This window comes from Numenius arquata, chromosome 5, assembly GCF_964106895.1.
Source record: "Numenius arquata chromosome 5, bNumArq3.hap1.1, whole genome shotgun sequence".
NCBI lineage: Eukaryota > Metazoa > Chordata > Aves > Charadriiformes > Scolopacidae > Numenius > Numenius arquata.
Window position 1 is genome coordinate 54,327,031 of NC_133580.1, and position 11,257 is coordinate 54,338,287.

The window sequence follows — 11,257 nt, forward strand, 5'->3', positions numbered from 1 at the left end:
GGGTACTTCTAATCCCACATAACTGCTTCCGCAGCCTTTTCTTGAACAGTTGTTATGCGCTGACTTTACTATAGTCTTTGCTTTTCAAGGTGCATCACGGCCAGCAAAAAGAGCCAGGTACAAGATTTTTGAAGTCCTGCTGTTGCACTTGTTAATATAGCACCCTCTGAAATGTGCTGGATGTCTTTACCCTGTCTGCGACGTCGCCTGGATTTCTAGCTGTCTCATCAAAAGCCAATTCCTGAGATGTGTCAAGCGCTTCCCGGGGCTTTGCTGAGCTCCCCTGGTGCTGTCACGCATGGAGATGCTCCGGGCCCCGCGGGACTGAAGCCTGTTTGAAAAATCAGCCTGTGAAGTGCTGACATGTGGTATGGCCAGTAATAGCTTGTGTTGATCCAGACATTCAGGCTGAGTTCTCCTGAAGCTTTACAGGAGTAAGGTGCATGCATAGGAGCTGTCACATAGGTGTTTTGGAGGAACAGGGTGAGGTTTAAAGCAAGGTTTTAAGAAGATTAGAAATGCCTGCTGGGTTACATCCCCCGCAGTGACAGCAGGAGATGCTGTTTAGGACCAAACCTGTCCCCTTTCTGAAGTCTGTTTGCTACAGAATGTGTTTTTTCTCTTCTCCGGTCAATATATTAGAATGAAAGGAAACTATAGCTAGCTGTCAACACCTTTGGGATTTTCCAGGGACTTTGGCACTCCAAAACGGAATACCTGTGATAAAGTAGCTGGGTGCTCTTGAGTATGGACCAGCTCCATCAGGAAGTGTGGAGCAGGCACTGGTGAATGTCAGTTCTTATACTGTTCTTCTAAATTGCAGCCCCACCAACCTTTCCATCCCCAGGTGAAGGGAAAGCCGGGCTGGAGCAAAACCTCCCTGTGGGATCAGCCCCTGTGCAGTGTGTGCTGCTGCTCCCGGTCTATCAGCAGCGGCACATTACGGCATATACCAATATGAATCTGAATACGCTTTTGGGTTTGCACAGATGTTTAGGCCAGCTGTTGCCTGCAATCTAAAACCCCTTCACCCCCTGTGTCTCATTTCATGCTCAGGTTTACCAGCTGCAGAGGCCAGGCCCCCTTTGAATTCCGGTCTCCTGGGGCAGTTTGAGACCCGTTGCTGTTGTGGTCACGGTGTTTCTGGTAGCGAATGTGTGTGAAACTGCACTGTGGCCATGTTGCAGGTCGAATACTGGATGTCATCTGTCGTCCCACCCATTCCCTGCAGATTGCAGCTCTGGAGGTTTTGCCTGGGCTTCAAGGTGGTTGCAAGTAGCTTCAGCCCTCGGTAACAACAACAACAAAGGTGAAAGGTAGCAGGGATGGAAAAGAAGGTAGATGGGGAAGTAGCTGAGCTGGTTGCTGGGGACCAAATCATCCATCTCTTTTCACGCTGTGTAGGTGATCTCATTGCCTGCTGCCCAGATGCCCCATGAATCAAGGGGTGTCACCCACCCTCAGCATATAGATGTGCTGCCCTGTGCTCTTCCAGCAGGGAATTATTTATAACAGGGCAATGAATCCTGCGGTGGTAGGTTATGTGGAGTTATTTATGGGAAGGAAGGGGTCCCACAGCATTTCTAATTTCATGCATGAATAATTCTTGTGTGTCCCTGACATTTTTTGCTCCCCCGTGCCTGGGCCTTGTCTGGTGTAGAAGGATGCTCACAGGTGTCAGGAATGTCGGAGTTGGGGTCTCTCAAATCTCACCCAGTTTCTGTGGCCATAAAGTACTCTGAAATGCCATCATTTTGTAGGAGCCCTCCAGGAATGCCTTTTAACTGAAGTCGAGTGTAGAGTTATTAGCAGAAGTTGTGGGAGCTGTTGTGCAGCCCTGCTTGAAGCCAAGGGGAATTAGAAAGGTGGAAGGGAGAGAAAATCAAGACATGGCAAAGACGGCAGTAAGGAGACATAATAGGATAATAACGTGCCTCATAAACACAGAAATAAATCCTTCCCCATCCTGGCTAGCTGAGCAGTTGCAGTCAGTAGCAGGTACAGCTGTTGCCTGTCCTTGGTTAGTCCCTGCGTCCGAGCTGTCATGTCTGGCCGGGCGGCAGCCAATGTGCCATGTCTGTGCCCCAGACGCCTCCCGCCGGCAGCTTTCACATCATGGCAGCCACCCTCTGCCCAGAAGAGCATCCTTTCTCCTGTGACACTGATGTAACTTGGCTGGTCTGCCCTGTGTTTCGCTAAGGATGAAGGGGAAGGAAGAGGGAGGTTTGCCTCCAGTGCTGAGTCCCTGTTCAAAACCCAGACAGGATAAAAGGGCAGGGATTTAAATGGCATCAGCGATGCACAGCCATGGCACAGACAGCTTTGGGCTGGGGATTCTGTCCACTTGCTGCCGCACAGGGCCTGTCTCGCTTAAAGCAATGTATATAAATAGCACTGGCAGGAGAAGAGGCGAGACACTGAACTTTGGGGCTTTTTACTTTGTTATCTATAAATAAGCAATAATTGCACAGTACTGTGTCAAGTGTAGGACGCCCTCTGGTTCCCTCTATGCTGCCTCGCTGGGACCACCGCTGCTTGGCAGAAAGGGCTGCTGCTCTGGCCAAAATGACACCAAAAGATGGCACTGGATGCTGAAGAAGTGACTCCAAGGGCAAATATTTAAAGCTTCATGATGCAACAGCGTGTTGCATTTCCTCTCTCCTGGTATTTCCGTGCGGTGGTGCTGCACCAGGCTATGCTGCAGTGTGTCAGCGGATCACAGGCAGGAGTTTGGGGGCATTCAGATCTCTAGGATTAGCAAGATTGTCACTTTTGGCAAGCTTTTATGTAGGTATGTTAAGAGTGAGGGACACAGGTCCTGCCCTATGGGAAGCACAGGGGTTATTTTAGGGGGCGGTGTATGGTTTTTGTTTGGTTTTTTTTAGTCCTTTTGCCCCTTCCTAGCAGCTTGGAGGAAAATCTTGGCTGGAGAGAGAGGTTTGCCCTGTGCAGGATGCTGCTGCTCCCAGCAAAGCCCTGAAGACACACACCAGGCCTGTGGGCAGCCTCCATCCCCTCCCAGAGCTCACACCTCGCCTGGCCAGAGTTTCTCTTGATACCAGCTTCCTTTTGGTGGCCAGTCCTTGAATGCTTTCCTGGCTCTGCTGTAAGCACACAGGGGAGCTGGTGTTCACCTGGTGGGTTCCCAGCTGCTGAGCGGCTCTGTTGGTCCCCTCATCTGGATGATGCTCTGAGGACGTCACCCAGCACAGCTTTGAGCCAGGAGGAAAATTGCTCACATTTGCATGGCTGTGACATGCTAAAGCAGAACTGAAAATCACAGTCCGTGCTTGAAGGGACATTGCCTTGAGAGGTTGCATGTGTGTCTGGAAATTATTTTCCACAAATAACACTCCAAGAGCTTGTAAAAGCTTGGCTGCAGGAGATAGCCGTGTCACCCTTGAAGAAAGAGGGGAAAGACTGGCCAACCTCTGGGCACGGTTTATTTACTTACCCTGTGCTGAGCTTCCAAGGAAAGCTCCTTCCTGCAGGGATGCAACCCCACCCATGCAAAATTAGCCCCAGCAGTCAGTAGTGGCTGCAGAAGCCACTCTGTCCTCTCTCCAGCCCTGTGGAAAGCAGGGACAGGTTTTACCCGGCTCAGCCCTTCACCACCCTGGTGTGTGGGTGCTGGCACAGGGGAGGACATGAGTGTGAGTTCAGGATGTTTTGGGGCAGCAGAGCTTTGCTTGCTCCTGTGGAAATGCTAGAATTTACTAGAAAACAATGGATTTTAAAAGTTCCTGGCAGACAGAGCTTTGCTTTGTCAGAGCAATGCATGCTGTTAAATTCTGGGTTTTGGGGTAGTGGTCCTTAAGTTCTCAGGGGCTTCGGAAAGCTGAGGGAACCTGCTGTAGTCAATCACGCAGGACTCGTGCTGGTGGGGAAGGCTGATGTCTCATTGTCCCCCTCTCTTCTAGCAGTACTCTCTGCTATTGCTTTTGGCTCCAGTCTTTCCACCCATCCACCCACTGGCCTTTTATTCACCAAAGGGTGTAGAAGAATATGCAGCAAAAATAAATGAATTTATTTTCACCCACCATCCTCGTCGGCTGCGCGGGGGAGAGCTGTGCAGCTCATGACGGCGGAGGAGAGCGGGAGAGGAGGGTTGCAAGCACAGCTGGGGGATCACATGGCGTGTCCTCCTTGGGCAGGAGCAGTGGGTGCTTTGGGTGGAAGATGACCGGCCAGAGTGGTGCCACTGCTCCAGGGAGGTCCTCGGGGCATGGGGCCAGCAGTGGTGCGTGTGGAGTCTGAGGGCAGCCTGCGCTGCGCAAGAGGGGTGGGTGGATTAAAAGAATGCTGTCTTTTGATCTTCAAAAGCTGGGAATCCTCCTTAAATGTCAAGCAGAAAGACATCACCCTTGTGTGTGCTCTCAGACCCTGGGTGCCATCAGCTGAGGAGACACATCTGACCCTGCTCCATTATTCCGTGTGTTTCTTTTAGTAATTTCACTAAAATCCAGCAGCTCTTTCTGTGTCCAATAAGCAGAATATATTTTCAATGATGGGGCTGTAGGAGCAGGAGGCTTTGCAGTGCTGAAGTCTGGATTAGTAGACAGGTATGTGGTTTGAGTTACTCGCTGGTAAGTTGGTCTAGTTTGTTGCCCAGAGTATGGAAAGGTATTGTCGCTGAGACACAGACAACCCGTGGACGAGGAGACAAAGGTAAAATAGAACCACATGCATCTTGCTATGCCAGGTATTTAATTTCAAGGAGGCAAGAGATACAGGAGCCCTGTCTTTACTTTGTCTTACAATGCATCTTGCAGGCCTTGTTTATCCCACTGTGACATCTCTTGTAGATGCTCCTGTTTGCAAGCAAAGCAACCTGCCTCGTGTACAATTGCACCAGTGTGTGCACATCCTCTCGAGTTTTGTCTCGTCATTCATGAATTTAAATACAGCAGAATCCTCATGGCATGTTAAGGCATGGAGATACCTTGGGTCTTTCCAGGGAAGGGTGTTACCCTCTGGAGCTCAACTTTCTTGTCTTGAAACCTGTCCGCTGCTGACCTGGGCTCCCAGGCGGACTGCTGTCGAGGTGCTGGAGGAACCAGGGTAACTTCACTGAATCTGTGAAGCATGAACAACCCAAAATCATCTTCCTTGTTATGCATGTCACAGCTGTTTTGTGCCTTTTTCATAGATGTGTTGCATCTCAAGTTTTTGTTCTCATAGAATGGTTTGGGTTGGAAGAGACTTTTAAAGATCATCTAGTGCAACCCCACTCCCATGGGCAGGAACATATTTCAATAGACCAGGTTGCTCAAAGCCCTGTCCAGCCTGACCTTGAACACTTCCAAAGATGGGGCACTCGCAACATCTCTGAGCAACCTCTTCCAGTGTCTCAACCCCCCGCCATCATAAAAAAATTTCTTCCTTTATTAAGGCTTTTGCCTGTGAGTTCCTGAAGTTGAGGCTTCGTGTGGTGACGTAGTGGACTGTGGGAGTGGAGAGAGCTGAGCAAGGTGGTGGTGGGCTTTCCATGGCTGCTTCTCCTCACCTTCGCCTGTTGGCAACTTAGGCTGACGTGGATGTGGAGGCAAGAGGCAGTGCTGCCAGGAGGCTTGGTGTTTGGCTGGAAACAGCTAATGCCTCTAGTGGGCACCGCCAGTACTCCAGAGTGGTGTTCACAGGGCAGCTGGAGTTAAATACAAGACATCCACGAAGAACAGATCTTGGAGTGACTTTCCTTGCAGGATTAAAAAAAAAAAAAAAAAAAAAAATCGAAGAGAGGAGCTTAGGGCAGGGTGAGCTGGAAGGGCTGTGGGTGTCTGTAGTGATGAGTGACAAGGGGACCCCAGGAAATGGAGACAGATGACAGTGAAGGCAGAGATGGAGACGCTGCCACGAGATGAGTATCTGAAGGGCAGGAGGAACTGTAGCCGTCAGGGTGTGTGTTTATCTTTGCAGCAGTGATTATTTTCAGATAGCAGTGTGAGAGAGGAAAACGTCAGCTCCTGCTATTAATAGCACTGTGAACAACGAGGCTGTTGCTCATTACTGGCAGGTGAGATGAAGTTAATTTTATTTCATCCTAGGTGTGAAAAAGTGCAAAACCAAGACAGGCTCCGAGTCAATCCCTTTGGTCCAGAAAAGATGGAAGGAGACACACACACACACCCCCCACCCCTGAGGGGTACTTTTCTCAGGGTGCTTCCATCCTGCTCCAGAGTATGTGCTGTTGGAACAGTGGGTAGATGTGGTGAGGAGCTGCAACTGGCTCAGACTGCTGAAAACATGTTGTGTTTAGGTAGAAAGCAAACCAAAGACTTTCAGGGCTCCTGCTATGAAACCAGAGGATTTGCACAGAGGAGAGAAGGTCTCAGCCCAAGGTCAGCAGCACGTGGTGGAACCCCAAAACAACTTTTGGTAGCAAATCCCCATCTGAATGAGACGCAGCTCCCTGGAGAGAGGGATTTGACAACCCCACGGGTGAAAGCTGCTCCTGGGCTTGCAGCCACCTTTGGAAATCTGAGGTGTCTTTAGCAGGCTGAAGGATCTGGCCACTGGTGATCTTCAGAGCAGATTCAGACCACGGGGTGGGCAGCAGTGTAAAGGTCTTAGAGACTGATGGTGCTGGTGTAAATGACAGCCGAATGCAACTCGCATTGTTTGAGCAGATGTGTCCTGTCTGCTGCTAATTATAAGCGTTGCATGCACAACACACACTGGGAGATGTGCCAGATACTATTTCTTTTCACGTTGAACTCAAGATTGTTATAATTAATCTTTAAAGTAGTAAGTAAAAAATAAAATGAAGTGCAGGTTTGCTGTCATGCTGCTTGCAACTGGGATGGGATGGGTGGGTGTGAGGGTATGGCCTCCATACTGGAGGGCAGTCAGAGGGGGCTTGGGGTTGTGAAGGGCCTTGTGGGCTCTGCTGTGGTGAGCGTGTCCAGATTTGGGTTTTAAATAGGCAGAAGACCCAAAAATACTAGAAACGTGCTGTTTTACAAATGTGGGAAGTGTTGCTGAGTGAGCTTTAGCAGCCCCTTGGGCTTGGCGGGCACAGAGGAGAGGGTCTTGCTAAGAAGGGAAAATGGCAAATAAAATCGTGAAGCAATTGCATAACTTGGGGCTGAGAGAAATGAAGATTGATGTCTCTGATCGATAGGTCCAGGAGCAGTTGCCACACACACGGCTGGATGACAGGGACATGCTGGCTGTGCCACCAGCTGCAGCTTGACGGGCACTGGTCACCAGCTGTTTTGTGGCACTTTTTGGGGCTGCCTCAGGATGAGGTGGGTGCTGGGAACAACACTGCGTGTCCCTGGGGGAGCACCCCACCTCTGCTCCCTGAACACGGGGGGACTTGTGAACCCCCTTTTTGGGCAGTGCCACGGGAGGTGACGTTGGTGGCTGTGCGTTTCGGGTGAGGATCACCGTGGCCCCGATTTCATGTTGTGCTTGCCGTGCAGCCAGAGGTGTGATGGATGGGCTGGGGGGGGCTCTGGGCAGAGCCACCAAGTAAGGAGCACTTCAGAAGCAAGGCTGAGGAGCAGAGAGCAGTGAGATCTTGCAGCCCTGCAATCTGTATTCAGAGAGAGAGCTGCTGCTGGGTTTCGGCGCTTGTAGGTCTTCGTCTTGGGTCGTGTCTGAATAAATTATGTTTTGAGATCCGGGTGGATGCATGGGAACAAGCCATGCTGTCAACACGGCAGCAGAAGAGAGATGTCTTAACTGCTCACAATAAATGGGTCAAGATGGGTCCTGGTGTTTTAAAAATTAGCTGTTGACCTAGATAGCGACAGCGTAATGACTGCTGGCAGTGGGAATGAAAGTGAGTGTCTCTGGAGCTGCGCGTCGCTCCGGAGGTGGGGACGAGCCGGGTGTGCTGGGCTGAACCTGGGCTGGTTCTCCACGCTTCGCTCAGACCTGGATTTTCCCGGCAGCTGGGCTATCCGGGGGGAAGAGCAGAGGACCTCGGCCCTATCTTTCCAGTGGCTCTGCTGAGTCGCAAGGTGCATTTGTTCTGTTGGCAGCAGCCAGGGAGGCACCTCCTGCCACCCCGGGCTTTGCTCTCCTCCAGTAATGAAGGACTCTGAATTGTCATCGCTGTCCCCCCCGTTTTGCAGGGGGAGCGGCGCCATGCACTGCTGAGCACCCACCCAGGCTGTTTAACCTTGGTCCTTACAGAGATGTGCCGGGCATTTGGGTCAGGGCAGTTGGCAAGGTTGATGCTAAAGATGGAGCTGCTGCCCAAGTCTGATTTCCTTCTGCTTAGCACTGGGGAAGGAGAAGGCCACAGCCTGCAGCAGGTCGCAGTGCCCCAGGTGTGTCTTCTGTGGTGGGATCCTCTTCCTCCGGGTGAAGCCATGTTCCTCCTGAGGGCTGAGTCCCTCTTGGCAAGAGGCCCCATCAGTGCCCATTGTTAGCTGCCGTAATTGAATAGTGGCTTTCTTGGGTGTTAATTAAGCAATATCCAAGTTCAGGTCACAGTTGCCCTGTGCTGACAGCATTGGTCTTTTCAGTTCAATTCAAGACACTTTTTCTTCATCAGGATTTCCTGTGAAGATCTTTAGTTAAGACCTGAGTAATTTTTACTTGAATTTTATTTGGGTTTGGTTTTTGTTTTTTTTTTTAAGTCCGTTTGCTGGTGTGGCCAAGTGATGCTGTAATACTCCAGAGTTATGGCAGTTTCTAACTGCATCAACTTGAATGTCTGTTGGTTGTTATGAGCAGTGGGATGGGATGATTTTGGTGCCTCTCTCCAGCAAGGTCTGGTTTTATTTGAGTTTCATAACTGGGGCTGCAGTTGGAGCACTTGAGACCTCAGGGTGCTTGCCCCAAGCCCAACTGGGTGCACCTTGAGGCTGCTGGGCTTTGATTAGGTGGGTTTTGCTTTGGCCTCTTGAAGGCAGCATCTGCCCTTCTGAGCCTTCAGCCCCATTGCAGAGCAGCAATGCTGACACCCCGCACCCCCAAAACACACAGCCTGTTCATTAAGCCATGTCCTCGTTTCTGGAGCAGCACTGCCATCTGACTGGTGCGAGGGCGCAATTAGGGATGCTCAATTAAGGTTTTGCTCACTGAAACTCTATGTGGTTTTGGCCCAAGTTGCTTGAGCACCATGTTTCTAGCTCACGAGATGCTCTGGTCTGGCACACGCGAGCAGCTCCAAAGCAAGGATGGCCTGGCCATGAGCACCCCAAACTGTGGGGAGGAAGGGGTGGGTGAGCCTGATCTTGACTGTGTGCAGGAGATTCTCCTTCTGGGAGGTGTGTGTGGCATTTTCCCCTGTTCATGCTTTGTTGGCTTTCGTGATCCCAGTTTCTCATCTTGCTGCCCAGTTTGGATTTTTTTTTTTATTTGAAACTGTCTTAGGCAGGTGCTGCACTGAGCCCCTGAAGTCCACAGGAGGAGGATGCACTCACGTCTCCAAACATGCATGGGGGGAGGTCAGAAACAAGCCAGGGCTCATGGGTTGGAGAAGGGGCTGGCAGGAGGATGCTGCAGGGAGGCCAGGTCCCTGTGCTGTCCCTGTGTGCACGGAGCAGAGGTCTCAGCTCTCCATCTCCCCTCAGGGTTGCAGCAGCCAGCCCTGTTCATCTGGCAAGGCTGTGGTTGTGGCTGTGAACAAGCTTTGGGTGAGGGCAAAGCGTCCTTGGGGAAGAGGGACAGTCTTCCTCTCCTCTGGGGACTTGCAGCAGTTTCTCTGCAGTGGATTGCCTTCCCCATGGCATCTCTCTTCCAGAGTGTTTTCCATGCACTGTTTGCAGTGGTGGGAAGGTGCTGAGTTGCAAGGAGGGGAAACAGCCACACCAGTGCTGGGGTGCCCACGGCAGGGTGACATTGCCCCCTTCTCTGGGAGCCCTGAGCCATCAGGGCTGTTCTTGCATTGCACCCAAAAAGCAACGTCCTTATGAGTCCTAATAAGAGGTTGGGGCCATGGCTGGGTATCTGGCCCACGGCAGGCACACGTTTCCCTTCATGGTGTCAAGGAAAAAGCAAGTTTGGTCCTTATTTATGAAGGTCATTAGTCCCCACGTGTGACAGGTGATTTCTGACTCCTAGCCCAGCCCCATCAGCGTGTTCACAAGCGGGTGCCTTGCCCGTTCTGCCTGTCCGAGGTGGCCGGCAGCTACATGTGCTGCTTTATCTCTCGCAGGCTCCTGCTTCTGGGTCGCCGTCCTGGACGGCAACGTGGTGGGCATCGTGGCGGCACGGGGCAACGAGGAGGACAACACGGTGGAGCTGCTCCGCATGTCTGTCGACTCCAACTACCGCGGGAAAGGGATCGCCAAGGCCCTGGGCCGCAAAGTGCTGGAGTTTGCCATGCTCAACAACTACTCCTCCGTCGTGCTGGGAACCACGGCCGTGAAGATGGCAGCCCACAAGCTCTACGAGTCCTTGGGGTTCAAGCACGTGGGTGTCGTCGAACATTATGCCCTGCCAGGGATGACACGCTCCTTACTGGAGAGAATGTTTTTCCAGGTCCGCTACCACCGCTACCGCCTGCAGCTGCGGGAAGAATAAAAAAAAACCCAATCAACCAAACGAAAAAAAAAATATTTTTTTTTTTTTTCTCCTCTTCCTCCCCCTTCAAAAATAATAAATTGCCCTTCTATTTCTCATCACTGTTGATTTGCCAATTTTGGGTTGAGTTTTTCTTCCCTCACGTCATCTTTTGGTTTGCTCCGTGCAGCTGGATGGTCCGGCCAAGCAGCGCTCCTTCCTCGCATGCTGTAGGTGGTGGTGCTGGGAGTCCTGCCGCCCAGCGGGGCAGAGCCGAGCGGAGCGAACCGGCGGCCTCTCCTTCCCAGGTACCTCCGTAAAGCACAGAAACTTTAACTGCAAAATAGTCCCACTGCTCTGGTGTACATAGTCTCCTCCTTTTCCAAATGTAAGATAACATAGTGACGCATTCGTAATAGTGCAGAAATATTACTTGAATGCAGTTTTCAGTATTTCATGCACCAGTAAGTAGAACATGCATTCGTCTTACTGTTATTTACTGGTTAATAGTTTTCAAAAAAAAAAAAAAAAAAAACAACAAAACAAAAACACAAAAACAAAAGGTAGGGGGTCAACCCCCCCCTCCCCAACCCGCTTGCTACAATGCATGAAGAGGAAAGCGCGTGCACGCACTCAAACACATCGCACTGCCACCACGGCACTGGTGTTGCACTTTTTTTGGATGTGCCTCATTCTGCCAAATCTCTGAGAGACCCTGGGTGCATCCGGTAACCACGACTCCCCTCCATCCCCCCCGCTCCCTCCTTCCTAAGCCAGCACAGACTCGGACCGGCTG

General features: G+C 51.2%; 1 protein-coding gene across 1 annotated transcript in view; it reads left to right on the forward strand.

The window, feature by feature from the left end:
• NAT8L (N-acetyltransferase 8 like) overlaps positions 1–10,482 on the forward strand; it is a 28,762-nt gene extending 18,280 nt beyond the window's left edge. The window contains exon 3 of the mRNA XM_074148154.1: positions 10,115–10,482. Coding sequence (XP_074004255.1) covers positions 10,115–10,482 — 368 coding nt within the window. The remainder of the gene's footprint in view (positions 1–10,114) is intronic.
• Positions 10,483–11,257: the final 775 nt, after the last annotated feature.